At 51.0% G+C, this 27,950-nt stretch overlaps 7 protein-coding genes across 8 annotated transcripts; 2 read left to right on the top strand and 5 right to left on the bottom strand.

The window, feature by feature from the left end:
* Positions 1-244: 244 nt before the first annotated feature.
* LOC100904223 (synaptic vesicular amine transporter) lies at positions 245-4,205 on the bottom strand. Its single transcript, XM_003741709.3, has 9 exons — positions 4,073-4,205; positions 2,493-2,676; positions 2,092-2,357; positions 1,685-1,954; positions 1,345-1,542; positions 1,051-1,181; positions 726-955; positions 509-596; positions 245-352 (listed from the first exon to the last, which is right to left on the bottom strand). Exons 1-9 carry the CDS (start codon positions 4,203-4,205, stop codon positions 245-247), a joined length of 1,608 nt encoding a protein of 535 aa, XP_003741757.3.
* A 4,840-nt stretch (positions 4,206-9,045) lies between these two features.
* Positions 9,046-9,729, bottom strand: ATPsynC (ATP synthase, subunit C). Its single transcript, XM_003741673.1, has one exon. It carries the CDS (start codon positions 9,632-9,634, stop codon positions 9,218-9,220), a length of 417 nt encoding a protein of 138 aa, XP_003741721.1. The 5' UTR covers positions 9,635-9,729; the 3' UTR covers positions 9,046-9,217.
* Positions 9,730-10,011: 282 nt separating this feature from the next.
* Positions 10,012-10,702, top strand: mRpL55 (mitochondrial ribosomal protein L55). The gene is made up of 2 exons (XM_003741708.1): positions 10,012-10,172; positions 10,516-10,702. Exons 1-2 carry the CDS (start codon positions 10,012-10,014, stop codon positions 10,700-10,702), a joined length of 348 nt encoding a protein of 115 aa, XP_003741756.1.
* A 1,429-nt stretch (positions 10,703-12,131) lies between these two features.
* On the bottom strand, positions 12,132-13,183 carry RpS13 (ribosomal protein S13). The gene is made up of 3 exons (XM_003741672.1): positions 13,126-13,183; positions 12,510-12,750; positions 12,132-12,390 (listed from the first exon to the last, which is right to left on the bottom strand). Exons 2-3 carry the CDS (start codon positions 12,735-12,737, stop codon positions 12,163-12,165), a joined length of 456 nt encoding a protein of 151 aa, XP_003741720.1. The 5' UTR covers positions 12,738-12,750; positions 13,126-13,183; the 3' UTR covers positions 12,132-12,162.
* A 1,682-nt stretch (positions 13,184-14,865) lies between these two features.
* Positions 14,866-16,243, bottom strand: ppl (glycine cleavage system H protein, mitochondrial). Its single transcript, XM_003741671.1, has 4 exons — positions 16,029-16,243; positions 15,603-15,768; positions 15,293-15,449; positions 14,866-15,031 (listed from the first exon to the last, which is right to left on the bottom strand). The coding sequence occupies exons 1-4, from the start codon at positions 16,061-16,063 to the stop codon at positions 14,934-14,936; spliced, it is 456 nt and encodes a 151-aa protein (XP_003741719.1). The 5' UTR covers positions 16,064-16,243; the 3' UTR covers positions 14,866-14,933.
* A 211-nt stretch (positions 16,244-16,454) lies between these two features.
* On the top strand, positions 16,455-18,150 carry LOC100898354 (Essential MCU regulator). Of its 2 annotated transcripts, XR_001951166.1 has the most exons (4): positions 16,455-16,600; positions 17,348-17,474; positions 17,568-17,762; positions 17,980-18,150. XR_001951166.1 is itself a non-coding variant. In XM_003741670.1 (3 exons), the coding sequence occupies exons 1-3, from the start codon at positions 16,587-16,589 to the stop codon at positions 17,679-17,681; spliced, it is 255 nt and encodes an 84-aa protein (XP_003741718.1). In that variant the 5' UTR covers positions 16,455-16,586; the 3' UTR covers positions 17,682-18,030. The 2 variants fall into 2 exon arrangements, 1 of the variants encoding a protein (XP_003741718.1); XM_003741670.1 differs by having other exon boundaries at positions 17,568-18,030.
* Positions 18,151-22,216: 4,066 nt separating this feature from the next.
* On the bottom strand, positions 22,217-26,982 carry LOC100903934 (MIF4G domain-containing protein A). Its single transcript, XM_003741707.1, has 7 exons — positions 26,850-26,982; positions 24,993-25,094; positions 23,780-24,103; positions 23,556-23,674; positions 23,205-23,389; positions 22,528-22,671; positions 22,217-22,379 (listed from the first exon to the last, which is right to left on the bottom strand). Exons 1-7 carry the CDS (start codon positions 26,980-26,982, stop codon positions 22,217-22,219), a joined length of 1,170 nt encoding a protein of 389 aa, XP_003741755.1.
* Positions 26,983-27,950: the final 968 nt, after the last annotated feature.

Here is a 27,950-nt window from a genome sequence, read left to right as displayed (position 1 = left end):
ACATATCACTCTCTGTCTTCAACGATCCAAGTGGTGCAACCCAATCCTTGCAGAGTTTCCTCCTGTATGACCTGTGTACCTCTCGACACTCCCCACCTTACCGATAGAATAAACATGTTTCGCTATGAAACGCTTTCGCAGTCATCTTACACGATGTCGGTCTAAAGTTCAGGGGTAATAATTGGCTAATTAACTGGAAGTTAATCCTATTTCGATGCTACTGAGGCCAGTGAGGAATGACGTTTCAATGAACAACGGCGGAGTTTTGATTCGATAGTTTCGTTTCTTCGACGGGCGATTCTTCATTAGTGTAGGTGTCATAACGAAGTGTTGTCGTCCCCATGACGAGAGACTGGAATTCCAGAGAGAGAGTGAATGCGTCGTGCAAAAACCCGAAACATGCGACCATCTCGAGATTCCGATGTCAGATAGATTCGAGCCCTCGATCCTGGCATGGATTTGCGAGTTTCGCTGCAAAGTATAGGACCTTGCCGACATCTACACTCACCCGGTCTTCGTTCTTTGCAGGTGGGCTCCGTAACATCATCAGTAACGGTGCATAACAGATGCAGACAACTCCCGTCAAATATACAAGCCTGAGGAAAAGGGGAAGCCTCGTTAATTTGGCTCCTCCGAATTCAATCCGAAATCAACTGAGGAAATCCTGTAGATTCAGATGGATAACAACAATCTTAGCTTAGAGGGTGAGAATGATTAATGCTTACGTTTTGAAGCCGAACGTTTTCACGACGCTCGAAGAGATAAGAGGTCCAAGAACAAAGCCCATACAGAAAGCGGCGTCTCCGATGGCATACACCGAGCCATACACCGAAGTGTGTCGAATATCCACCAGATAGCCGAGCATAGGCATCATCGAGGAATCCACCATCCCGATAGCGAAGCCGATTCCTGCTTGGGGCAGTATCAGCTGATTCACATTTTTTGCCATCGGAATCTGGAAAAGCATGGGGCGTCCCTCAATTCGGTGCTTGTGGGGTGCGAGCGCTCACGTTATTCAGCTCCGATCCCTCGCTCGCCGACCGCACTTACGCATAGGAGTGAGAGTCCTATTATGATCAGGCCGACCATTGTGGATAGCCAGCGGCCAAGCTTGTGACCGAGAGGACCGAAAAGATTCGTGCCAATCAGATACGATATAGACGCAGGTAGAAACACAGCACCTGCAAGATCGGTGACAGCGTGAAGGGTTGTCAGACTGGGGGAGGGGGAATCTTCACGGAAAGCGCTCATCGAATCAATTTCAGCGCAGCGCTCCCTCGGTTGACGGTGAATGTATGTTCATCAATGTGTCCAAAACTTTTTCCTTGACGTGGAAATTCGAACCTTGCTGCCACTTTGGGGCGTGCATCGTGTCCATCAGCCAGAGAGGCAATGACGGCTCGAGCACAGCGATTCCGAGGTTAGCAAACGTTATCGCCCCCGCGGCGATGATGATATAAGGATCGCGCAGAAGTTCTCCCAGAGAAGCACCCTCAATGTTTCCTTGACTTATCGAGGGCTGGAGTACAGCAAGCTGGAGCACTGTAAAAGACATACGAGTTACGTGCAGAGAGCCCGATGCTTGGGAATCGCTCTGCATCAGATGCTTGGGGAACGTCCACGAATCCACGGTAGTGATTTCGAAAAATTTATGCACCACCTGGGCCCTAGGTTTTCAACTTACGGCCGTCCAGCAAGGTCACAGCAGCTAGCACCAGGAAAGCAGCGGATTTCGATACGAACTCGTACATGATTCCTCCATACGGAGGTCCAATCATGACTCCGAGGGCCAAGCCGACGCCCATCGCAATTGCCATCGCGTTGCCGCGCTCCCTATCGTCAGGGAACTTATCGGCCAGCATCCCCATGCCCGCGACGGATGTGCAAGCAGATCCCACGCCTTGAAGTATTCGCGCGAAGAACAGCGTACCGTAGGAAGCCCCAGCCGCGAACACTGTGGAGATAAAAGCTCCTTAGATCGCAGCTCGACGATAGCTCGAAGCGATCAAGTCCGGTTTCGCATCGTCTGCCCGAGCGATTGAGCGAACACGATTGATTTTCGAAATCCCGTCCCGGAACATGGGTACATGCCTAATGTGGACAGAAACATGATGACGAAGCCCGCGAACATGGGCACCGTATATCCTATTCTATTGGTGATTTCTCCGACCAACGGATTCACCATGGCTTGCACGACCGGTTTCGATGCAAACAATAGACCCACTTCCACGTTTTCGTTTTCGAGCAGTCGATGACGGAGTCTTTCGTCCTCTTCCTCCTGTCGCTGTTTACGGAGCTCATCCGATGCCGCGTTCCGATCTATCGGAGGAGCAAGAGTCCGTCCGGATCCGTATTCTCTGGAAAATTAATACCTTAAAGCATGGTCATGAACTCATAGACCTCCGTTCTCGCTCGATAGAGTTTCCCCACTCGATTTCTCTGGATATCTGTACACCCCTTCTCTCGGCCCCTCGAATCGAGTCTAAACTTACGTGACATCGGGTCGGGTGGGTTTTATCACATGATTTATGAGATCCGGTCCCGGATCTGTTGCATTATCGGCAGAGAACGATACCATTCTCGGTGTGGGTGACGGCGTGATGATCTCTAAGGTTTTATTCTGCTCCGACAGCTCACGTTTGTGAATTTCGTAGAGGAAATTTGGAATGATTGGAACTGGAATAGATCGTCAGATGCGTTGTATACACATTGCATCGGCTCTTTCTCCCGGAGCAATATCTATTTTTCGTGCCCTTTCGAGTTCCCTCTGAATCGATTTCGTCGGACGACTCCTCGTGGAATGGACTCTGAACAGGTCTCTGACTGTCAGCAAGTCGTCTCCTCTGTTTGCACACGATTTGATGTTCGCGTTCCCTCCGGTCGGGTTTCTAACATTTTCTTTCCCCTGTCTACAAACTCATTGTCCCTTCCCTCAATACGTTCACTCCTCTACGCGGTGTCGAGAAGTTCTCTCGAGTTTTCCTCACGGGGAAGGTTCTTCGATCGTGCTGCACGTCTGAGAGGGGACATTTTTCAGACCCGGTCCCAGATTCCAGTCATCAGGCTGCCACCTGAGAGCTCCACACGTTTGAACGGGAACTGCCAAGATCATTCCCATGAGCACGACTGAGCCGCGGTGAAAGCCTATTGTGGAAGGCTTATCCGACCGAAGAAGCGTTCCTATTTTTGGAAAACACCTGATCCGGTGCGAAACCTGGGCCAGCGTTGAGTTCACATCGCGCGAGGCGCATCGTCGGATTTTCTATTCAGGAGCTTCTCGTTTGAGTCCTGGCTCCAGCCTACGGTGATTTTCCTCGCACAAGTCCCCAGGCAGATTCTTCCTCGGGAATCGATCAGCCTGCGCGGTGAAGAGCCGACAGCGCAGAACTTCGCCGTTGCGGTCCGCTCTCTCGTTCCCTGGTGGCTGTCTGTCTGGCTGGCTGGTTGGTTGGTTGGTTGGTCGGAGGGTCGAGTCGCCGACCGACTCAGTCAATCAGTCAGCAGAGAAAGCAGACATTCTCCTTGGCACATCAAGGCCTCAATTAGTATGAAGACCTCCTGGAGAAACCGCAGCCGTCCATGACCTCGAGCTCTTAGGGTCTGTGATCACGTCGATATCCATTCAGTTCACTCAGCCTCCCGAGGTCGAGGTCAATCTTGTGTATGTGAGTGAGACCGAGAAACCTGACTCATCGGACGAATCCGACCCCACCTGTCGTCCTGGAATCGAATCTTCCTGCCGTATCCGATGGATCTACCCGAAGCTCCCGGCGGTACGAAAGTTCAGTAGGATCGCAGACCGTTGCTCGTGAACGGATACAGCGAGAGACGAGATGGAGCTATGTATTAGGCGCCTAGCCAGGCGGCCGCTCGTCAGGAACGAGCCGTATGGAAATCGAAGTTTCAGCTTTTTTCCACGAATCATCCGACTAGCGATGCCGTTGGTGCGGAAGAGTTGACTACGGCAAGGGTTCGAGCCTCCGCCGAGAAATATGAAGCGTCCGACGGCCCATAAATGTATGATTTGTCAGGCTATCTGTGGGATGTCTCGAGCGTGACAGGGGGGACTTACCAACAGATGTGAGGAGCATGTTGTCCAAGAGCAGTGCGACCGCTACTATTACAAGCACAAGCTTCCGGTCTCCTCGATAGCGCGCGATCAACTCCTGCAGGGAGGTTGTCTGCGTGTTTCCGCTAACCGTCATCCTGTGGAAAAAGCTGCGTCTGACTAAAAGAGGGATGTCTCAGGCGAGAAGTTTCTTCCGACTCCTTTCTCTGGAGCGAAGGAGGGATCCCTCCGTCGAATTTCAAGCTCCCTGTATGAGGAAATGAGGTTTGCAGACAGTGTTGGGGCTCCGAGCGATCAAGGAAGAGGGTCAATCTTCACGCGCTCGGATCGGAGTCCCCGAGAGACGGATACTCAATTCTGAATCGGAGACTCATTTTAAGCTTCGAGTCGGAGTCCAAAAGAATCCCAAGGAGACATTGAAGCGTATCGAGGAGCGAAAGCAGAATCGCGGTTTTCCTCCGGAATCGAGAGCCCATTTTGAAAGCACAAACCATTCGGTGGAGGAAGGCCGATAAGTTTGAAACAGAACCGAGACGATCCCTGGGAGCGCTGGCCTTAGTAACTCTCTTGATCACTTCGCTAAAATTCGCTCATGATAGGGATATACGATCCGCAACCATTACCCTCAAAAGATGGATTCTCGCTCATCTATATGGACGATAAGTCCCAGCCCGAGAAGGGAATTAATTCATTCAGTGAGTCAGTCAGTGCCGAGCGGGTCTCCCCTTGTGAGCCTCCGCATAACTGACCGGACTCAGAGAATCATCCTCCCATCGAAGAGCTTCTAACCTCCAGCAAGGATGAATCGATGCTCATCGACTGTGATTCCTGACCTCTAGATATAACAATGGAGGTTGACGAGTAGCTTCGAGGGACTCGTCTAGAGTCCATCATCCGCGTAGAAGCGCAAGAGCGAGCCCCTCGCTCGTTCGATTGTTCCACGCTATCATCGCGAGACACCTCGTTAGGCTTATCGTCAGGAACTTCATAGCGCTTCCCGTACTCGGTGGGTCCGACTAAAGATCTGACCCATAACCTCTTCATGTTTTTCTAGAGTCATTTCTTCATGCGGCTACGTCAAATAGTACCAGATTGGAGAATCTCTTTGAAGAACTGGCTTTCAGTGATCCTAAGCCTCGCCGTGGGTGACCTCTGAGGGCTCATATCTTTGGCGAACTTCGCGAAGAGCTGTCAGGAGCGCTGAAGTTCCACAGATAGGGCACTCCACTGATATTTCGCCGTATAGTTAGATATCTGCAGCATGACTAGAGAGGAATTTCGGACTCACCTTAGATGAGGTAGTGGATTCACTTCATCAACCAACAGGTGGGTTACCGCAGCTCAGCAGGAGTTCCCGAGTCAATGGCAGGCCTGCAAAGAAGGACCCCGAAAAGTTGGCGGGCCAAGGGAAAGTTGGGGATGAGCCGAGGTCCAGCAGATAGTGGCGCCGCCGTCTTTGCAAGTGCTGACATCTAGGGAGCACCTGTAGCCGCGCAGACCCTTATCGATTCAGCGCTCCCGAAGTTCGGAATATCAAGCCGTGACTACCGTGGAACTTCTTACGATCTTTGATTGTGGAGACGCGTGAATATGCGCACGAGCATCGGCCAGGAATTAGTTTATGATTCTCACATTTTTTCGCTCGCCAAACTCAAAGGGTTCCGGAGGAATCATCGGAAAAAACCGAATAGGAATATCCACACCTGCGACTCGCACCCCGGATCAAGAAGAAATTGTTTAGACAAGTGATCGGCATTTCGCCGAGTTTGCGGACTCTCTTGGCGGGCTGTTGTCAATTTGCCCTTTCGCTGTTTTCATGCTTACGCCCAAGATCTTGGATTCAATCTCGATCTCGGAATCGTCATAAGACCTTCGGCGGACCTTGACCAAACTGTCTACGAGTTTTCGTAATGGTATACGTCGGGGCCGTCGAGGGGTCAGATTTCTCTGTATCGGTCACGGAATCGATGATCACTGGGATGAGAACTAGACGTGCTCTGTTATCGAGATGATCCCCGGCGCGAGTTCCGCGACGCTGATCCCAACATTGAATGCTCAATTTCCGGGAGTCTTGGTCCTTGAGCCTTGCGTGGCGTTTGCTCCGACGGCGTCGAGAGAGCTGGTCTACATAAAGGAAAATCGGAGCGGCGGATTAGAGAGGAGGTCTCTGCCTAACTTTTCACAGTATGCCGGAGAGTCCGGGAGTGCTTCCCGTCTTTCGACGAATTCACAAAGTCAAGGCATCATGACTAGGGATGTAAGTTTTTCGCGGAAAATTTCCGCCAAATTCGCGGCCCTCATTGAAACTCTATGGGGAGTAGCCGGAAATTTCCGCGAAAATTCGCGGAAAAATCGCGGTCCGCGAAAAATTTACATCCCCAATCATGACTCATGAATGAGGCATGGCTCTCCCAAAGTCTCTGCCGGAAGGAGGGGGAATCCGTCGCCAGAAGCTCCGGAGCGATTGTCGAATGTCGCACCGCGCCTCTCACAGCTGACATCGAACAGTGGAAACCAACGGCAGAATATGTCCTGAATCTGACCTCTCGAGTAGTGAATTTATGCATGCATGCATGCACGGATAAGCCGCATCAAGGGAAGTTCTCAGACTCCGAGAGATTGAGGGATGTTAAGCCGGAAGGTCATCTTCGTCTGCCCGCATCTCGAGCTGAATAATCATCGTTCTGATCTACGCGGCGAATCCGAACGCTGCCAATGGCAGAAAGGGATGATCGACTCCGTGTTCCAGGTCGAAATAGCTTCAGAATTTTGATATGAATGAGGCCGCACAGCTTCTGATCTTGGCTCAAACGAAATCCTAATCGCGATACCGACTTCCCGAGCGGGAGCGTCCCAGGCTCCCACGCATCGGGCCGCCGCCACTGAATGAGCGAAGAGCCGGCAGAGCATTTCGCAGAACTTCATCGGTCTGACCCGCTCTCGCGACCCTTCGCAGTCGATGGCAGCACTCTCCCGGCACGGAGAGTTCTGATTTCTCTCAGAGACTGTTATTTGACTGCGTGTCTTCGCGCGGAATGAGATGATTCCTTCTTCCAAACTCTCGCAACCAACCCGATCATCTCGTCGATAGGCCGGGAAAATTTTGATGGATAAACGAAGCATGAAATCATAATGAAGATCATCATTCATCAGTCATCAGGACTGAAAACAAAGATGCATGAATTGTGTTGGCCCCGAGTGAGGCAAGATTCTCTCTCGCATATATTAATTGGGGATTTCCTCGCTACAGGAGGGTGATTGTGTCGCCGTTCCTGGCTCATCCTCCTCCGCTGCATCTTCCGAGATCGCGACTGCGTCCCTAGGCTCTTACCACCTTTTTTTTCTTTTCCGATGTATCTATGAAGGGCGGAATATTTCGCTTTGATTTTTTTTCCGTTTGTCCGCGATGGGAATCTTGTGCAACTGGGATAGGGGTCGGAGTCCTGACGTCTGACAAATCGATGAGAATCGCTAATCCTCTGCCGACAGAGGAGCAATCGTATGAGGGAAGTTTTCCGAAGTATCGATTCGTTCCGGGAGGAGAGGATCGGGGACATTCAGGCGGCCGATCCAGTCAGCTTGCTGGCCGAGCATTCCGCCCGCGTAGGATCTTGTCGGTCTTCAGGTTCGTCTTCCGAACATGAGATGGTATTGCCTGTCGAGGCAGGGCGGGGGGGGGGGGTCGAAGATTCTTGGCTCTAGAATGACTCCAAAATCTAGAGTCTAGAGCCTAGATTCACACCCCGAAACCCATAGCCCCCGGAAGTGCCCATTCACTGAATATCATGATTGAGAAGCAGGAACACGGCACTGCCCAGCAGGCGCGCTCAGAATATTGACTCTTTCGCAAGCAGCTCGGCAACCGACTGCGAGAGAACTCCCTCAGGCGAGTGACTCGTGCTTTGTGGTCAAGCCTGCTGCTTTGGGCATGGATGCTCAAGTATCGGCGTGAAGAGTTTCTCCTTAATCCCTCATCTCAAAACCCTCTTGGAGAAAATTCTTCACTCCCAATGTCCGCTAGATCGCACTGAAATGGAGGTTTTCCGGGGGGAAAAATCACGTTATGCAGAAGCTGTCATCTTCTCCATGCGGAGAAATACAACCCAAGGACATCACTTCGGAAGCTTATCTACGTAATACTAACAGCAAGCTATGACCTGTGAATTTCTCGGAGGGATGTTTCTCGATGAACGGAAGTCCCTTCGCTAGGCTGTATGCATGAGCTCGATTCTCAAAGTAACGAGAGGGGCATGTGATTTGGGCATTCCAAAACGAAACCCATGCTACATCCGAAACTTCACTGGAATTTCACATATCAACCTGAAATCCCATATTGACTTCTGTAGATAGAGATCAGTGAAGGTGACTCCCGCTTCGAGGGTCGCTCTTCTCATGCCTATCTGGCTACAGGGTCTGGCTTCGCGACCCACTATCGTGAAGCTCAGTTCATGAATGGAATCCCACGGGTCCCGATAGCAAAATGTGCGGCTCGAGACCTCGGACGCGAAGGGAACCCATTATCATCGGTCAATCATCATTGAGCTCCATCATCCGTCAACGATCGTCAGACGATGGGTGGGGATGTGGAATCCCAGGATTCAGGATCGCCTTGTAGAGATATCTCGCGAGTACCTCTTCCCTACGTTCCAAGCCGGTGAAAATCCCGATCGGCGAGCCTCCTCCGTCGTGTTTTCGAGCCTAGCAGACGACCCGAAATGGCCGGAGAGGCAGCCGCTTCCCAACAGCAGCAACGCAGCACGAGGAATGAAACCGATCTAGAAAACGCCGGCAGGACGTAGACCTGACCTGAGAGAATAAAGCTAAATTGAAACAGATTGAATTGAAGGAATTTTTCGAGGGTGCGCAGATCATGAGTCTCGCCGGGCTTCACATATATCTCGCTCGTTTGTATTTTACACCCAAGGTTAAAAGGTTATGTTTGGGCCGCTTGGACGGCCGAAAGTAGAAGTCTGAAAAGTTCGATCTTTAATGAGTTTTTATTCTCATAAAACTTTTACATACATCCTAACCCCTTTCATTTGGTGCTCGTAGCATTCACACACCATTCAGTTCTCGATGCTCTTGGTGGAGATGGCTCGTCGAGCGGCGGTTCTATGCTGAAGACCGTATCGATGGAGGGGATAAAATCTAAAAAGCGAACAGCAGCAGGAAGGCCATCATAAGACAGAAAAGTCCCATGGCTTCGGACAGGGCGAATCCCAGGATAGCGTACGAGAAGAGCTGTTGCTTAAGAGATGGATTCCTGGCGTAGCCGATGATCAGAGATCCGAACACGGAGCCGATTCCAGCTCCAGATCCGGCCACTCCGACGGTGGCGGCTCCCGCACCGATGTACTTGGCAGCTGAGTCGATGTCCCTCACGGGGCTGGAAGTGTGCAGAGGCCTCAAAGGAGCCAAGGTGCCGAACACAGAGGACACGGGCGCAAGTGTGGTCTGGCTCTGGTTGTTGGATGAACTTTGAGCCAGGATTTGGGTAGCGGGGCGCACGGTGCGCGTAGCTAGGCTCCTCGAAAGGGCAGGGGCAACCAACTTAGCGGCGTACATCTTTCTGGATTTTTGTTGTTTGTCGGCAAAACACGACACACGATCACCACCCAATGCACTCTGCGTCCTGTGTGACACTAGAAGGACGATCGGCCAAAGGCAACGCAGAACTGGAGTGTCGGGAGAGGGCACGCGCAGCTATGCGCTTAGGCCTTTTATACGGAAAGTCCAACCACTGAGTCGAAAAATACGCTCAGCGCTCTGGCTGCTAAGAGAATCTCGGAAATCACTCGGCCCATCCTCGATCAGAAAGGGGCCGGGCCCCGGTATTTCGGCTCCGTGTTTCCAGGAAAGGCTTAGAGTTTCTCCAGATTTTTTCGTCGACCGCTAGGGGGCCGCTCGCCCTCATCCGCGCATGACCGGCTGTCCCGCACAAAATGGCGGCACCCATGAGCGGCGTGTGCAAAAGATTTTTCCATCTTTACCGGCCTCTACAAAATACAAATGAAGCGTTCATCACTAGACCGAAGCGCTCAGTTTATGTTAGGACCTATCCAACAACACTAATTCAACCCGACGGCTCTACGTTCACGATAAGGTACACCGGTTTCGCGCTCAAGTCACCCTCAGGGCATGGTGTTCCATCCTTATACGGCCGCGCGATTGATAACGACAATAATTCAGAATGGATTATCGAGCGTACAGATTCCATGTAATGGAAACGACGCACGATTCAATTGTAGTCGTCAATTGTACGATTCGGGAACTCCTGATGGGGAGTCTGTCCTTCATCGATGCCCCGCGCGGAAACTTTCGCCTTGCTAGAAGTTCGATAATCCGTGTGCTCTCCCGCTGAGCTTGAGCTCGCTCCTGTGGATCGGTACACACCTCAACGTGGTAATGAGCCCACACTAAAAATTTCCCATTGATTCACATTCAAGGTACCATGAACCGATTCAAGCAATCACTCTTCCTCTTGATTTCGACGCGCTGACTCCAGAGGAACAGAAAATGGTTCTTCTGAGTAGGAGACCGAAGGAGAAAGCTGCTAAAGTTGAAGAACTCAAAGTCGGCTTCGATGCTAAAAAGTACCTCAAATACAGACCTGATGGCAAGAAACGGAGCTGAAAGTGCCTGTATTATAGCATGTTTTCCGTAATAAATTCAGCAAGTCTGTACAGCTCTTTCGCATCCTGGGATATCTTCCGGGAATCTATGGGGTTTCTAGACACAGAGAATCCATTACTCTGTTCAAGAGATCGGGATGATCCAGGGCCTACATGCTAAGGATTCCTTCGCAGCCAGCGAGTGTGCTCGTGGCCACAGTCCACATCGAATCATTAACCCGATTGTGAGTCGAGTAACATAAATGAAGAGAAGACATGTGGGAGGTCCATGAAAACTCAATGAACCCCCAGATCAGAACTGTAGCTCGCATCGTCACCGAAGGGTGCAGGATGATAGGGAATTCAGGAAGTGCGTCTAGGCAGGCTCATGGACCCGCACCGAAGGGGAAAGCGGGCGATGCAATTCTGGTCAGAGGCACGGGTAGAATAAGTCCATTAGCTCTCTGAGCGCGGAAGTTTTGCAACGAGGCGCAAGGACAACGCTTTCCTCCAACCGAGGAACGCGTGGATCGGATATGGGTATCGGAGTCAGATGAAGGACCGTAATTCCTCGAATCGAAGATCAGATCTCCCGGGGATGGGTATGCGATGCTCATCCTTCATGCATTCCGTCGCGGGAGTCACGAAATCGGTGGAGGATTGGAATCAGATCGAATCTAGGAATCGAATTGGATATAGGAGTAGCTGACGGTAATCGCCTCAAGCAACTACAAGACCCTCAGAGATAGGCAGCTCTTCGACGATCGCATTTCAACGGAGAGCATGGCATCAGCTGCGGTCATCAGATTAATTGCGCTGCGTCGATAATTATTATTATCAATAATTATCGAGGATCATCGGTTCGAGGTGTGGGTTGTCTCCTCTCTCTTCCTTCCCCTTTATCCCGTAAACCAATGATTAGGAGCAGGGGATGAAGGTTAGGACTTACAGCAGATCGGGGGTGCCTCCGGAAAAATCAGCCGATTCCTCGCGCGCGGGGTGCGACTCCTGAGGTTCTCGTAGGTAGCCAGCTCAAGCCGATTGCACAGACAGCGAGGAGGATGGGATGTAGGATGAGTCCTCCGTGGAAGTCGTCCCGTCAGGGGAGGGTGGCAGAGGGTATTAGAAATCATGCCGTCGACACCGGGATGGTGAATCCTGGCTCCCTTCCAGATGTTCGATAGACGAGTTCCCAAGAATCCGTGTCTTATCATCATGAGACTTCCGAATGTTTCTCTCGGAGCTCGCCCTCTCTGACGCTCATGTTGATCCTCGTCGCATCGGCGCTTCTAGCTCCGCAGACTGGAGGCGGCCGCATCGACCCTCATAGGGATCAGAGCCTTTCCCCTTTTCGCATTTCGCGGAACGTTCAGTATATCGGGTATCAGCGGACAAGCCCGTCCCCTCAATCGAATGATTTTTAAAGCTATCACAACAAAGAGACGATTCGCTACGTGACACCAGAGAACCTCGTGGATTTATTCAAGCCACGAGAGCGGATGCGGTTGAGCTTTCGTATCTCCAGGTTGGAGCTAGAACTCTCTTAGTTTTGTAATAACGAGCCAGGCGGTGGATTCTGGACTCGACGAGAATAAGACGGAACTTCGAGTCCTTGTCTTTCCTGTAGCGTTCAAGATGTTTACGAATGGCGACAGCCTTCTTGATCAGGTGGTACAGATCCTCAGGGAGGTCTGGGGCGAGACCCTTGCTCTGGAATGCACAGATCGGCTCGTGAATAACTCGGAGCTCCACCACTAACGAAAGAGCGAAATCACAGCGACCAGCGTATCACTTCTTGTCTTGAGGAGCATCGCAGCCATGAAACTAACCTTGAGGATTCGCAGAATTTTGTTGCCCGTGATCCATTTAACTTGCGCGACGCCGTGCGAGTCTCGAAGAATGACACCGATCTGTGACGGAGTCATACCTTTCTTCGCCAGCTTATAGATCTGCTCCTTGACATCCTCAGCTGAAAGCTTCTGCCAGTTCGGCACTGAGCGACGGTACGGGATGGCACTCTGCGAGATACCCTTCCCGGGGGCGTGCATGCGACCCATGGTTGGTTCTCAGCTGAAAACAAATTCAGGTGTCAGCCTTCCCGTTCGTGAAACACTCGACCCCGACTTTAGAGGGTGAATTTCGACGAGTTCCATAATCATCCACAAGAACTGAGTCTGCCATCGAAGCTCTCCCGAACACTCTCGAACGTCAAAGATTCGTCACCGGAATAATTGGAACACAGTCACAAGCACGGAATCGTGAAATTCTCGATTGTTGTTGAAGTCAGCATGCGGCTACACGATGCCACTACCGGTTCTATCTGAGGCCGAGACCCAAAGACCCCTCTCCTGAGTGAATGTCGAGACCGGGCTGTGCCGTGCGGGATGCCTGGTCGGTCCTATCGCTTCAAATTCATGTTTTCCACTCAAAAATGCTGAAATGTACCTGAACTGGCGGCACGTGGAAGAAGCCACACGAAAAAGAAATCGAAACCACTCTGCAGCTCCGACCAGCGGTCTCGGTGAGAGGGCGCTGCGAGCGTCGCGTTTGTCAACGGCGCCAAATCTCAAAATGGATCGTCATTGCTGACGTCGGATCCTAGCATATATCCGAGGGAAGTGAGCACTTTTGCTCTCCTCCGACGGAATGGCGAAGGACTCGACGTTCTCGTGCTCCCAGTCGTGAGCACCCCGGATCGATGGGGATGTGAATCCTTCACGGCATGATATCGCTGCAATTGTGAAGTGTCGCGAAATTAAACTCGGAATTCGCAGGAAACCTCGAAATTCCCTCGGAACTGCGGAAAATCGCAGAATTCGCAGAGAGAGCGACCCCCAGGGACGAATAATCTTTCAAAGTTCGACCCTCGTGGCAAGTGTTGATCCGGTTGTGTCTCCGAGTTCGTAACGAAGTTCAAGCAACGGTTGGATCTCACCGAGCCTGATTCAGGTTCGGGAAACCTTCCATTCTCAGTGCCCGGTAGGGCTTCCAGCGGTCCCTACCCGAGATTCTGGAACCGCGGGTTCCGGCCAACTTCCTCGGATCCAGAACCGACCGGTTTTCTCGGTTCCTACCGCGGTTCCGAGGGACAAATCAATACCGGCGTCTGAGCAACCATTATTGATATGCTCCAAGATGAGTAAGGATCAAGGCCGATATTTTTCTGATGGCTGAATGTCTCTCTCATGCGCGCTAAGAAGGGAAGCACCAGAACTGATCCTCGCGATTTAGACGAGGTAGCGCGGCATTCGTAGGTCGACCCGGGTCCTAGAAACCCCCACATGACATCTCGCCAGGTAGGCCCTCTGGACCGAATAATCAGGCCACCTACATATATTCGGGAGGGCAGTTCTGGTCACTTCCCGACATGGACCGTACCGCGAATACGGAGACTGAACTCGGCAAATATACCTATCTGATGGAATAAAATTAATTCGACTGATTCCATGGGCCAAGAAGAATGGCTAGTCTCTTAATTCTTGATCAGTTCCGCTAGGTATCAGTCCCAAACGAGAGGAGGAAAAACTCGGTTATCTCCGGTTTTTACACGCGGTTCCGACTCCACGGTTCTCACCCGCTCAGTCCCTCTCAGATGTTAGAACGACAAAAAGACATAGCAGATCCAGTGGCGGAAGTGGTGTAACCTACGCCCCCGAAACTGCTGATGCCTTCAGCTGGATACAGTCGATGCCCCTGGAAGATGTCGCCGGCGTTCTCTGCAATTCGATTCCGATCGACGATTAGTAGAAGCCTCGCTTCTGGTCAAGCGGGGGAAGACAGCGTCCACTGGACATGATTCAACTTTCGTTAGCTTACGGAGAGATAAGACCTATGTATGGAGTCATGGCACGGAGCTGAGGATTTCTCGCTTGCCTAATGATCCTAACCAATGGAGGGCTCGATTGAGCTTACGAGCTCAGGAGCGAGACTTTGACGCTGACGCCCACCGCAAACCGAAAGTCCGTGATGGAGCCGATCGGACTACGTCCCCAATCGGGGTCGGCTTTCGCGAGAATTTGCTTCGATACGAGGGAGCTCTAAATTTGGACCATTAGTGATGGTGAATATGCTCCTTCTCAAGGGGCGCCTAGTATTGAGCAGCGAAGGGCGGAACCAAAGCAGGCGCGGAGCGTTCCCCAAGTCCATCACCATATAACCAAAACATGCAGAGACAGATCGGCAGACTTATCGGAAAGTGAGCAAACATTTATTAATATATATGTACAGGCTAATCGGCTCTCCGATTGGGCATCCTAGTGATCGGATGTCTTCAGGAATTCCTCATAGGCTCCTTCCGACATGAGGGTTTTCAACTCATCGGGGTTCGTCAACTTCAGCTTGAAAATCCAACCTGTAATAAGGCCGCTGAGAGTCTGGGAGATAGATAACATTTTCGCAGTCTTCAGTATATTAACCGACTGCGGTGCACCCTTGCTCTTAGATTCTCGATAAGATTGGCGGTTTCTCATTTATCCGGCAAGGCCGGTCAGCCCTGCGAATCGCACAGAGGTTCGATCGCAAGTCGCACCCAGACATGGGGGTCTTGGCAAGAAACAGCGAAGAAAAGGCGATTTCCCCGGAACATTTTGGAAACACCGCGATTATTGCTCACCTTCGTCGTAACACGAGGAGTTAATTAAAGCTGGTTTATCTTCTAGCGCCTTGTTCGCTTCGGTGACAATGCCGGATACCGGGGAATAAATCTCAGACGCTGCTTTGACGGATTCGACGGCACCACATTCGCCACCCTTGGTGAGTTCCTGCCCGACCTGCAAATCGAGGCTCATAGTGAAGACTTGAGGGATCCTGTGGACCTTGAATTCACTCCAGGGAAATCCGATGAGACTGCGAGATTTTCTCAGGGGCCTCGCCAGCCTCCATGTGGAATAGACGAGTTTTCACACGGGAAGGGGTGAACATACCTCTGGAGGCTGAACGTAAACCACGTCGCCGAGTGCATCTTGTGCGTGGTCCGAGATGCCGACCTTTCCTTCGGCTCCATCGACATCAACCCATTCGTGTTTCTCTGTGTATAATCGCTCCAAACACCGATTTGTGGTCGACAGAAAACGGTTTTGGAATCCGGTCCTGTAAGGAAAGCTCGAGCTCTCAGAGCGGGTCGGAGCATCATCAGTCCAAGCTTTGGAAAACAAGTCTGCAATGCGTAAGGTCAATAGAGCACCCCATGAGCAACGGTGTTGTTCCCGCGCGGAGAATGCGATTAGGAGCGAGGGCTCCTGCAGACTCCAGGGACCTGATCCGGGAATCAATCGGGGACCCGGCAGGGGATTCTGTTCGATATCAGGGACTCGATGCGGTGATTAATTTGAAATTCAGAAAATTCTTACCTCAAGGGCGCGAATAGTGCTCTGCACAGCGACATGTTCGAGAGTGGCACTGGGTTGCGGCGTCCTGTCTCGCTCTATAGATTATCAGCTTCTAGATAAGACAAGGTAGCGAGATCGTCGTTTCTAGAGATAGAAAAAAAGATAAGAACTCGACGGGCTATCTCGAGTTGGGAGTTCGGCCAGCCGGGGGACCGCTCTCAGGCTGCCGGCGCTCTGTCGAGAACGGGGCGAAAACTTCTGATAGAAGCCTCCCGTGCCTCATCTTCATCAGAAATCGCTTCGACTACATTGATCCTTGACATCTTGTGGGATGGTGTACGAATTAGAATCACGATTCTATCAGCCGGGAGAAGATGAGGTCCGAGCAATTGTGCGCTCCCTGTGTGATTCTCTGAGTGGTGGGTACTAAAAACGAGGCTTCTATGCGGAGAGAAGGGTTGAGAGTGTGATGATGATAGAAATATTTATAGGAATAAAATTGTTACTGCACTCCGATACAGACACGCACTTGGGAGTCGGAGCCTCGTCCAATAATCGTCGCCGGCGTTCGGAATAAGGATGGCCATGAGAGGGTGAGTACATCCGGGTGTGGGACCGAGATGACCCCGAGTTATCCAGGGATCCGCGCGCGAGAGGATAATCTACAGCTGATTGAGAATGGAAATCATCGCTCTTAAGATTCTAGACTGGACGATAGCTCCAGGATTCGATTTCGACTCCGAACATGCATGCTCTTGCTCTTTAGTCGGGGTCCGAGTCCCATTCACATCTCGCGTGGGAAACGAGCGGCCATCTCGAAGTGCTCCGCGTTCGGGTCGAGGGGTCAGTCGCTGACAGCTGACTGAGGATCCGACCAGAGAAGCCAATGCAATGAGCAGGAATTGATTTGTTCCATGGAAATGGTCCCGTCCTACCATTCCGCTCACAGTCGTGACGAGGAAGCTAGAGTTGTAGCGATTCCATCGACCATGCATCACCATCATCGAAAAGAGAGCTGATTCAGTTCCGGAAAGACTTGACCGAGTGAGGACAATATTGTGATCGCGATGCCCGGATTCATATTATTGGAGCAATATTCGCTTACGGAATCGCGGACAAGTGCAGAGGCGATGCGTATCTTGAGTGGAACTGATATACGTACGAGTCGATTATCTCGGTAAACATTCGTCAGAACTCTTCGAAAATGCTTGCGATACCCTGACCCAGCTGAATCTTGCTTGATACAAGCTGATATGATGCCGCGGCGCAGCGAAGGAAGAGCGAAATCTGTTCTCTGCAGTTTGGAAAGCAAGGATTTCGATGTGGACTTTTTCTTGCAGATTGTTCCGCGCCATCACGCGCCAGTTAGATCGAGCGTTCGAGGTCAAAGCCTACGAAGGGATGGTTGGTACGAGAACCGGAGCCTACCGTGCGAAGCCCGAAATCATGAGTTTCCCTCTCACAAAGGTGAGCGATTTCCAGCTATGAGGAATTCCACCATTGGAACGCTCCCAAGCCCCAACACAGGAACAGCGGGATGATGATCTTTTCTGTCATCAGGTATTCCTCGTCGTCGTTCCCGGGGTGACTATCGGCGCATCCCTATCCAAATATAGCGCTGCTTTCCTGGAGGAACATGACATCTTCGTGCCTTCGGACGATGATGACGACTGAGAACCCCACCATCCGCAGTCAAGTCTTCTTCCTCATTGGGGCGCTCCGAACCCCCCGAGAATCTCTCAGAGATGATCTCGCGTTAGTTTCCGAAATTTACCCTTACCGGGAGTCCGCTGCGCCGTGGGTGTGGATTATTGGGAGCTGATGACGAGACTACCGTCTAGTCACATCGTTAAACTCACCGGATTTTCCTGTGTATTGAAGTTCTAGTCCTTGTTCGTTTTGTTCTCCGGTCGTGCTTGCCTTCCGATTGTTGAGTGTCGGTGGGAGTCGTTCTGAGATTCGTCAATTTCAGCGAATAAATTGCTTATTGAGCTCTACGATGAAGCTTGAGTTGTACTTCCACACTTGTGGAAAATCTTCCCCGTCGCGGAGACTAAGCAACGAGGAAATCCAGAGACGCGCATTCCACGGTCGAGTTGAGGAAAGATGTAGTTTTAATAATGAGTCGGATAAACGTACAATGCAATGACCTCCAAGTTTATTGAATTCTTCACAAATCCATCCATTGGCACTGATAAAAGACTAGCCCATCTAACTATATGTATGTCAGTACTTGCTTCCACGATAATAGTAGATTATATTGCAAAAAATGATTCTTTTCCATCAGAGTGTTCTATTGCAGACAATGCCGTCAAGGGATATATGCATGTATCAATGTGGACCGTTCCGCGGTACCTTATCCTACATATTGTACAAAGATGATGGAAGTGATTTTCAAATCTTTGTTATCAGTCGCTCATTCGATGTTGCAGTCTCAGTCGTTTGTATGTATATTATTTTATAACTTTGTCCTCCAATCATTCTGTTTGCTCATCTAAGGTAATGGTAGTTATCGGAGGAGCACTTATTACTTATGTAGAGGTGAATGTGTAATTCTTTGTATCACACCGTCTCGCAGAGGGTTGCATAGCGTATTCCTTGACCGAATTTTGTGAGTGTGTTCAGAGGCTAGTGATTATGGAGTCACGTGAGGTATGCCTAAATGATCGTCTGATAAGTATTGCATATTTCTCATCTATTCGTTGTAGGGATCTCTCTCAGAATGGAAGTCCCACGGGGTTCGGCTAATAAATTCGAGACACGATTCGGATTTGGATTGGGAAGCCATCCGGACTCCCCCCCTGATCATCATGATCAGAGAAACCTTTTCATCATCGAGGTGGGTTCTAAGGAGTTGCCGCCACCAAGGGGGGGGGGCACATATCTGAAAGGATTCCAAGTGCCTTATCCACACGATTTCGCTGCTTATCACGGTAAACCGGATGCTACCTGGACCAGAGCGGAGAAACCAGGATTCGATTGAAGTCTGAACCGCGTACGTATCCTTGCCTCCTTCCTAGACAAGAGCTCACTCTCGTCTGGAAGAGCCGGTTGATATTTCATTAGAGCATTACTCTTCCAAATAGCGCCCGTGATACCCGTTGAGTGGGAGGACTGTAAAATTTCGATCTTGATACCATTTCATTTGAGTTGAAATATTCATAGTCCTCATGGACTTCCTCTCGGTCTGGTCTATGGTAGCACTTCCGCCCCATTCCTCGTATTAATATTCTGCCAAATACGAGGATTGGGGGGCTCCAAATACCAATATATCTGCGGGCCTACTAGGAGGAGCGACAATTTTCTCGGTGAAACATATGTAGAAGAACGATTCGCGCGTTCAGAGATACTTGTTCAGTAGAGAAAGCTCCGGGAGGCAGAGGGACACTGAGGGCAGACAAGGACCAATATTCCATGACTGACGTATTGGAATCCAATATTGAAAATCTCGACTGATCGAGGTGACCAGATATCGTTTGACTGTATTCCACGCGGAGCTGTGACCGTGGGGCTCGATTTGGGAGAGATCTAGAGAGAAGCACTAGATTTCTTGCTGTTCTTCGTTTCTGGGGTGCTCAAGTGTAACTCACGCGAAAGTGATTCGGCTTTCGCGACAATCGATGCATCGTGGCTCATCATCCATAACAGCGTGATGTTAGATCGTCAGATCAGGAGATGCTAAGAAATATTACATCGAATTCGTTAAATTTCCGAACTTGCTCCACCGCGATGGAGGATCCACGCAGTGCGCAAAAATGTTGCAGTGAGTGATTAGCTTTTACTCGGAGAGCTGCATCTCCATCATCTCAACAGAATGCAGGCCCTTTCCCAATCGGCGTGTCCCGAGCGAATATCATGGTTATCATGGTTTTCAAGATCATCAGCAATGCTATGTAATTTATCTTATAATTGTATTGTAGTACATATAGTAATCATTGTCATCAAGAAGTGCTTATTGCTTGGGTTGAGCGTGGGGCAGCCGCTGGATCGCGGAAAGAATTTTGCGCCAGCCCCGTAATAATTGAGTGTGGCTGCGAAGAGCCCGCTTATCGGTATCTCAAATATTTCTAGGATAATCAGTAGCTTGTTCCACTCATATATCAGCTCGGGGGACTCGTAAACAGATAGGTAAATTGATTGTTGGAGTGATGATTGATCGTTCAAGACAGAGATGCCTTCTCGTTCCGCGACGCATACGCTTGAGGCTGGGTCGGGTGTGACCGGGGCGCAATGTACCATGAGATTGCTATGAGATCTCATCGGGATCATCGGTTAGCCCATCACTCGCTCAGCCCTGCCCACCTTTCCGATCAAGGGCCTCCACTTCGCGTGCCGAGACACCTACCGGGCGCTTGCATTCATCTCTCCCTCTGTCCCAGGCTTCCCTAGTCGATGTGTGGGTATTTAGCTAAAAAAATACTTGATGATAACAACTGGCTCCGTAGTCGAAGAGCCCAACCCCAGGATGCTCAGAGTGTATCTCGCGTCGGGGAACGGCGCGCCAGGTGTTCTCCCGGCAGAACTCCTTGCGTCGGAATCGAGAGCACATCTCTCCGTCAAGTTGATTGATACGACCCGCTAGAGCGAATGAAAGCGATTTCGCAAAATACTCGCTTAACTGGCGTTTCCTTTTCGCCATACCGCATCGCAGCGATCTGAACTACTATCAAGTATTCTCGCAGAGCACCATTTCGTATGTGTTTCCTGTAGACTACTTCACTCGGTCCGTAGTATCCTCGCATGAGGCGAAGGTTTTGTGAAAGTGGAAAAGGCAAGAACTCTCGGGAATGATACCGGTCGTGTGTAGACAGTGATGAAGCGCTTGAAGTCTTCGAGTATATATCTAAGGATCGCCCATCATTGCATGAAGATCCAGATGGGGTCGTTACAAACACATGACAGAATACTGAAATGGACCCGTTCATCAAAGCGTTTCGTTTCATAGTCTCAGCTCTCAACTCATCGACATAACAATCGGGTAGGGCCACTACGAAGTCGCCGAGTAAGATCTCGATTCATTCCCAATGTGATAGAACCAAGGTACAAGCAGCCCATCTACAGAATTCCACAATAGAAATATACAGACATATGTATTCTCATCAAGCTATGTGACTGAGTTTCAGGATTGGGAGGGATAGTTGTGGTCTATTGCATGTAAAGGTATTCATGTCTGCTTCCAGACTTCACAGGAGACCCGCATGGGGCATGAGAAATATTTTTTTTTACATTGTAATTCGTTTGGGTTGGGTCGTTCAAAGATGGGTCTATCCGAGAGAAAGGTGCTAACTTACAGAGACTTTTCCTTCCGCGTAGTCAGAGGCTGACGAGGCCCTCATATTAAGGGAGGGATCGTCTGTCGACGAGACGTGATTGTAACAAGGTGGTCCGCCGCACCGGCTGCCACAATAGGATCCTATTCGAGTATGGTTGGAGCGCGATAAGATGTTTTCACTTACTTGTGTATTTTTTTGTTCTAGAAGTTGTCAAAGGAAGGTAGATACAAAATTACTCTCGCGGAAGTCCCTATGCTCTCAACCCCGAAAAGAGAGCAACTAATGGTCGGAAAACGCGACAGACGCGCCTTAGGAAAAGTTCGTGAACGCTAACCGTGAGGGTCGCCTGAACCATCCAACGCCGTGAGATACACAGCGCTTCGGCCCGACGCACTGGGAGCGTTGCGCACAAATATCTATATCGAAATCGACGTCCGTTCGTTTTCGTTCTGTGATTAAAATGTGATCGGATGTCCACTCTCCTCTCGATCGCTCGAGATCAATGGCTTCGGTCGCCAAGCTTCGAGAGTCATGCTCTGCATCGGCTTCGTACTCGGCGAGCCTCCACCGACTTTTGGAGGCGTACGTCGACATTGCGAAGTGCAACCGAACGCGTTCCGGGTACTGCTGAGAGAACAAAGCCTCTCGCGGGTATCGGTGATGCGCGTCCGTTGAACCCGTCTTTTGTTCCTCTCATGTTCTCCCCTACTCGTCTAGCAGTGCGTGAGCGAAAAGCGATCGATGAGCTACACTCTCGTGCGGCTCCTATCCGTCATGAGCCTCGGCATGTATTTGCGTGTTTCTACGGCTCCATTCGCTCCAGAGTTGAGTTCGATCGCTCGATGTTTCACTACCTTGTCCGGAATTTCGTGGGATTCCCTCGACTATCGCCTGGGGACCGCTCGCTCCTCGTATGCGCTCACGCGTACGATGGACCTATTTGGTGTAGGGAAAGTAGTACATGGATTGTTGGAGGTCGAATTGCCAGGAGGAGGCCCGGAGCTCGATCAATTCGAGTATACTTTTTCGCATCTGCTGGTTATTAGCTGAGATGGTTCCGAGGAAAGAATCGCGCATGTGATTCACGAGATTGTTCATTCTGAAAGCGGGTCCGGATGTTAGCTGGATCAGGAAACGGGGAGACGTCGTTTTGACATCGAAACGGGATCGCTTTCCGCTACTCCGGATGGCATTGAAGAGGCATGGTAGAGCATAGTGTGAGTCCGGAATGAGCCGTTGATACGTACCTCTGTGGTGCGTCAGCATCGATTTGTTTACCGACGACCGACAGAACAGTTCGGAGACATTCAAGTTCAGTCGGGTTCTTGAGCGAGGTCGGCTTTAGCAGCAACTCGAGGCAGTCGTACAATAGCGTACATAACGTCACCGCCCTAGCGGGAGAAAAGCGTTTGTCAATAGGACAGTCCCCGATGAAATCGAAGCGGAATGTGACACGCGGAGGAAAAAAGCCAGCGGCAAGCCTCGAGGTCAGACGTTCGGAGAAAATTGCGGGCGGACAAACGACCGGCGGGTCTCGCGACCAGCCAAATGTTCCACGAGATGGATAGCGTCAGGAACACATAGCTGAAGGAGAAGGGGGAGCAACAGCGACTGAAGAAACGATCTTGCTGACCGGCTCGTCGGGGATGAGTTTTTTGAAAGAGGCTCCGAACAAAAGATTCGAGTAGCAACACTGCAGGAAGAGACCGGGGAACGAGTTGGTGTAATCAAAGACAGATCAAGCCACTGATGAGCCTCCACGCTCCGGAAGGGACAGACGGCTTCTTGTGTCAGACGGGAAGCCGGGATAATGTAGTGGGAGTCGCCGAGTATCAATAGAGGGAATAGGCTCGTGAGATCGGTGCGAGCCCGAGGAGAGGATGAACGATTATCGGGGGAAGAATGCTAAACAGTTTGAGCTCACCTCGGCGTGATAAGGCGTTGGGGACGTAGTCGATAATAGAGTTCGGCGACGAACGTCACGTAGGCAGTCCACCGTTTCGGTATCGCAGAACCTTCCTGAGGCGACCTGAGGAGCTTGTCCCTGTCGTTATACCATTCACGACAACTGTTCAACAAACTCTCCAAGAACGTAACTCCGTTTTCCTTCTGTGAAAGGAAGATGGAAACCGCGATGAAATTCCGTGGCCAATATTCGAGACATCTTAGCCGGAGGAATCGCTGAATTCATCATTATTCATGAGGGAAAAATCATCCCGGAAGTATCGCAAGGGCAGATGGCGACATCTCCTTCTGCAAAATTCTACTCTGGTACCTCGATTATTGAAAGGCAAAGCTGAGCAGACGGGCCAGCATGCTGAATTCCCTCAGTGGCTTTCCCACAGATCGATCGAACCACTTCCATTATCTGCATCAAAGTCAACATATTCGGATCTGGAAATCAGTCGGTCCATTAGACGCACTGCGCGTGAATAGCTCCGAGTCAGAGTTAATCCAGTGACAGAGGTATCAGGCTGCACGTGGAAAAGCATCACGTACCACTGAGGGCTTTTTTTACTAAAGGGTCGTTAAGAGCCGCGCTGGAGTGACCGTTTTCGTCCTGCGCCTGGATAGCCTGGCTGAGCACCTGCTGTTGTTGGGTGTGGTGGCTGTGTCCGTGGCCGCTTCCTTGGTTCGTTTGGGCGGCGAAGCTCTTCGACCTCTTCAGAGAGTTTGAGCTCTTTGAAGGGGAGAAGTGCACCGACTTGACGCCCACGCCGATGGTCGTGCCACCGCCATTATGGGTGCCGACGGAAACAGCTCCCGTGGAAAAGTGGCTTCGGGCATGGAGCTGAGCAGCCACTTCGGCTCCAGCACCGCTCGCTGTAACAGCAGAAAACATTAATGACCTATTGGATTTCGTCGACGATCCAAGACAAGTCGAGGGAGCGAACTCTCGATACAACCGAGCTCGCTAATGATTGGTTGGCGATGCCCAAACACTGTGGTCGTATTGATAAGGGAAAATAGAGCTCCCGATGGTCGGCGGAGCAAATTCAATCAATTCCGTGGCAATGACCGAATGAATGAAGCAGCGATAGAATTCTATCAAGGAAAGGATATTAGGTCACGCTCAATCAGGGAATCGCCGTCACCCCCGAATGGCTCGAATTCCGACCGATCGGCAGATGATTCATCGAAAGGAAATAAATACCTGCACCTAAAACAGCACTCTCAGACACACGTCTTCTCATTTCGTTAATTCGTCTCGTCGGCACGGCATCGGTGCTCGTCGAGAAGAGCGAATCGTGTTGTAAAACTATCACGATTGTAGTCTGCGAGAGCTGCCCGCTTTTTACACAATGTCAATCAGACAAGCTCTCAAAGGATCTGCCTTTCTGTGGCCGGGCGTGTGTGTATGTATCTTCAACGAGACTTCAATTAATGGGGGTCGGGCAGATGGAACGAGAATACGCGACCTCGTGAACAGTACAACAAGTCGGACGAGGCAATTATATCCCAGATTCATTTCTCGAGTCGCTACCGCGCCACGAGGCACTATCTCCCTCATTACAGCAAACTCTTATATGTACCCGACGACAATGGCGAAAACCGCGAACTATCGCAAAATCATGGGGGTTGGAGACCGGGACCGACATCAGAATGCTTCGGGCAGCTCGGTAAGCTTCTCGAGGCAATGATGAGAGATCGTGAATGAGTGCGCAGCGGCTTTTTGGGACCGCTGGACATCCGCCTCGATAATTCATAGTACCTTGATCTGCCAGGTAGGCTGTCATTGCATCGACGTACGACTGCGTGAATGAAGCCGCTTGGGGAACGCTCTTAGTGTTGTTCAACGGCTCCTCACGAACACCTGAGTCGTATCGTACAGTTCTGATTAGAAGTTGATTCTGACAAGGGGGGGGGAGGTGTAATCCATTTGCGCTCAGGGACTCCACTCCATTTAGGAGTTCGTTCTCCGCGAACTAAATAGGTGCGACTGGCGCCAGTCCAGCAGTGACATGTATAAGTCGTGTAGGAATCCAATGAAACAGGTGCTGCGAGAGCGAGTGCCGTGATTTTTTTGATCGGAATCCGGTCGGATCTGTTCGCATTCTCGGCGGGGACTTCGTCGCATTCTGTGGCGTCGAAGCGCTCCGGAGCGTTGCGGCGTCGATTGGAACCCATTCAGACTCAACTCAACCGGCGGATTGCTGACATCGTTTTCCGATCTCCGGATCTTCAGAAGTGAGGCATTGAAGAAGATAGAGAAAGGAGGCGATGAGAGAAACTTTCAGTGAAGCAGAAGACTGTCACGCAGGCGGACGCGACCGCGCTGCGACGGTCCAGCATTATCCCGCCTGGTTTATGATTTGACGTCTGTTGGAGCAATTGGCGTGTCGCTCACGTTTGCTCGGAAATTTGTCAACAAAGCTCTCCGAGTTCCAATCTAAGAGTTGAGGGCCGATCCGAAGGTCAAGCCTCCGGAGCTTTGATTGCGTGTACTTCGTATTGCAGAACAGCTGCTCTCGAAGGACTGAACGGATCCGTAATCTCAAGGCAGCCTGAGCTTCACATCGACTGTCTCGAGATTCTCGGAACCTCTAGTATTCTCGAAGAGGACAGCTCTGCGGTGATTCCACGACAATCGCATCCACGAGACTCCCCAAAGCATCGACGGGAATAATCTCAGATCCGCGGAGGTGTCTTGCGCGACGCCGGGCGGTTACCGCGGTGAATGACAGCGAAGAAATCCTCGCTCGACAAGAATGCAGCTGGGGCTAATTCCGGGCTGGGATTGTTCGATCGACGCGTCCGTCCGTGTCATAATTCACGCTTCCGACTTCATCGACGATCGTTTCGGTGATCGATCGAATGATTAAGTTCACCGGTCTTGAGCTCGTCTGTCGGAACACCCGATCGACATCGGGGCACGCCTCAGAAGAAGAGAAGGACTCCAATCCGTCCTTGCTCCCGAATCGCAGGCTCAGAGATATTGGTGGCCTCTAGCCCCTCTCGAGCGGGAACCCCTACGGATCAGAATTCCGAACGCGGAGCAAATCAAAGTTTCATCTGGTTCAACACTTCCCGGAGACTAATCCTCGGCACATATTCAAGCGCATCCCAGAAATATTCGACATCGGAAGCCGGGTCGCCTCCGATATAATTCTCCTTGCCGAAGATATGGCATGACAGCCCCTCATCCCGAAGCGCCAAATCTTGGCACATTTCTCCAAGGATCTATCACCGTCAGGGACGGAATGGAATAATGCAGGTAACCTTTGATACGTGGCCGACGCAGTCGGTGGCGCACATAGTGCCTTTTCGGCGTAGTGAGCGGTTACGCAATGATTTATGCGGAAACATGTATCCTGTCTCGGCTCGTGGGAGATATAGAGATATCCACGAACGCCAGGATTGGAACTCGATAAAGAATCGATGTCCCGATTGAAACTCCAGGGCTTCCGGATGTTCGATGCGAGTCCCGACGGGCTCTCCCCGAGACGAGCCGATTCCTCGTGAAGTTTCACGGTGGAAGCAATTTGCTGAGTGCTCGAGTGGAGCATGCATCAGTGAATGAAAGACCGGGTGGTAGAAGAGGACAAAGTGAAAGCGAAGGGCTACTCACCAGGCGGTCGATATATTTCGATGCTGGGTCTCCCTCGTTGCTGCATTTTCGAGGCGTTAGCTGCAGTTGCAGATCGGCGTATTTTTCCGCTTTCGTTGCCTCCACCACCACCTCCGCTTACGCTGCCGTGCATCGCGCTAGGCTGAAATAGAGCGACAGATGTCATTCCTCTCAGAACTTGATTGTTGCACGCTGTCTCCGTGGCGTCTAGGGGAACGGCAAGCGGTTGGAAATAAAAACGTATAAACAAGGAAGCTTCCTCAGGCAACATTTCCCGTGAGCGAGTCTCTATCCCAGAATGGTGTGGAAAAGGTTCCGGAACACAAACACGAGCGATGAACAGACAAGGTAAAGCTGTTGAATGGAGAAACATTCGGGAACTGGCGAGATGCAGCCTTTTCGGCTCGGTACCAGCCGCGTTTTTTTCCTTCATCCGTTCCGCATCTTCAGGTCCCGGAATGACCCATCTGAGCTGACCGCAGCCGTGGCCTGTTCGAGTGTCTCGGCGTTTGCGTCATAAATCAAAGGCTCCATGGGGACATCATTGAGTACCCAGCATCCGGATCCTGACCGCGCGAGTTGGCAGTCAGCGATGCAAACCATCGAACCACTACGTTTGTGGACGTGCTGCAGATGAAGCTCCACGATTCTCTGGGAACTCGCTTCTCGTTTCGAATTTCATCGTGATCATGGAGTCAGCGTTCAGCATCGATCAGATCTCGATTGAGTCGAATGACTCTCTCCTCAGGAATTATAATTGGGTTCCACTGGGAGTCTATAGACCCCACACGCTGACTTACAGAAGGACGAGGAAGGAGGACTCGAATTACCCCAATGCACGCGCCGGCAGCGTTTGGACCAACGGAGAACGAAGTCATCTCCAGGCAACGCAGAAAAGACACTGCCACGAAAAACTCCAGCGGAGACTTGAACGGGTGGAGGTATCGGTAGACGACGACAGTAGCATCCCTAGATGTATCATGGAATCGACATTCCGAACGGTAGCCCGAGATCATCGCGTACGGAGTCCACGACGACATCACGTACGATACCCTCATCGACTTCACGTGAATGACTTGAGGAATCGGAGCGGGATCGGGA

Source organism: Galendromus occidentalis, unplaced genomic scaffold (genome assembly GCF_000255335.2).
Source record: "Galendromus occidentalis unplaced genomic scaffold, Mocc_1.1 scf7180000077191, whole genome shotgun sequence".
NCBI classification, from domain to species: Eukaryota; Metazoa; Arthropoda; class Arachnida; order Mesostigmata; family Phytoseiidae; genus Galendromus; species Galendromus occidentalis.
This window is presented reverse-complemented; position numbering and strand designations above follow the sequence as displayed.

Excerpts from the sequence above, each read along its gene's own strand:
- LOC100904223 (XM_003741709.3), bottom strand. The coding sequence starts at position 4,205 with ATGACGGTTAGCGGAAACACGCAGACAACCTCCCTGCAGGAGTTGATC. Across the intron at positions 2,677-4,072 it reads CATGCTCCTCACATCTGTTG|TTCCAATCATTCCAAATTTC; the intron begins GTAAGTCCCCCC and ends GATCTATTCCAG. Across the intron at positions 956-1,050 it reads TAGGACTCTCACTCCTATGC|ATTCCGATGGCAAAAAATGT; the intron begins GTAAGTGCGGTC and ends ATGCTTTTCCAG.
- ATPsynC (XM_003741673.1), bottom strand. The coding sequence starts at position 9,634 with ATGTACGCCGCTAAGTTGGTTGCCCCTGCCCTTTCGAGGAGCCTAGCT.
- mRpL55 (XM_003741708.1), top strand. The coding sequence starts at position 10,012 with ATGGCGGCACCCATGAGCGGCGTGTGCAAAAGATTTTTCCATCTTTAC. Across the intron at positions 10,173-10,515 it reads GGCTCTACGTTCACGATAAG|GTACCATGAACCGATTCAAG; the intron begins GTACACCGGTTT and ends TTCACATTCAAG.
- RpS13 (XM_003741672.1), bottom strand. The coding sequence starts at position 12,737 with ATGGGTCGCATGCACGCCCCCGGGAAGGGTATCTCGCAGAGTGCCATC. Across the intron at positions 12,391-12,509 it reads AAATTCTGCGAATCCTCAAG|AGCAAGGGTCTCGCCCCAGA; the intron begins GTTAGTTTCATG and ends TGTGCATTCCAG.
- ppl (XM_003741671.1), bottom strand. The coding sequence starts at position 16,063 with ATGTCGCTGTGCAGAGCACTATTCGCGCCCTTGAG. Across the intron at positions 15,450-15,602 it reads TTTACGTTCAGCCTCCAGAG|GTCGGGCAGGAACTCACCAA; the intron begins GTATGTTCACCC and ends CTCGATTTGCAG. Across the intron at positions 15,032-15,292 it reads CTCCTCGTGTTACGACGAAG|GTTGGATTTTCAAGCTGAAG; the intron begins GTGAGCAATAAT and ends GCCTTATTACAG.
- LOC100898354 (XM_003741670.1), top strand. Across the intron at positions 17,475-17,567 it reads TGAGTTTCCCTCTCACAAAG|GTATTCCTCGTCGTCGTTCC; the intron begins GTGAGCGATTTC and ends TTCTGTCATCAG.
- LOC100903934 (XM_003741707.1), bottom strand. The coding sequence starts at position 26,982 with ATGCACGGCAGCGTAAGCGGAGGTGGTGGTGGAGGCAACGAAAGCGGA. Across the intron at positions 23,390-23,555 it reads TTTGCCTTTCAATAATCGAG|AAGGAAAACGGAGTTACGTT; the intron begins GTACCAGAGTAG and ends TTCCTTTCACAG. Across the intron at positions 22,672-23,204 it reads CAACGCCTTATCACGCCGAG|GGCGGTGACGTTATGTACGC; the intron begins GTGAGCTCAAAC and ends TTCTCCCGCTAG.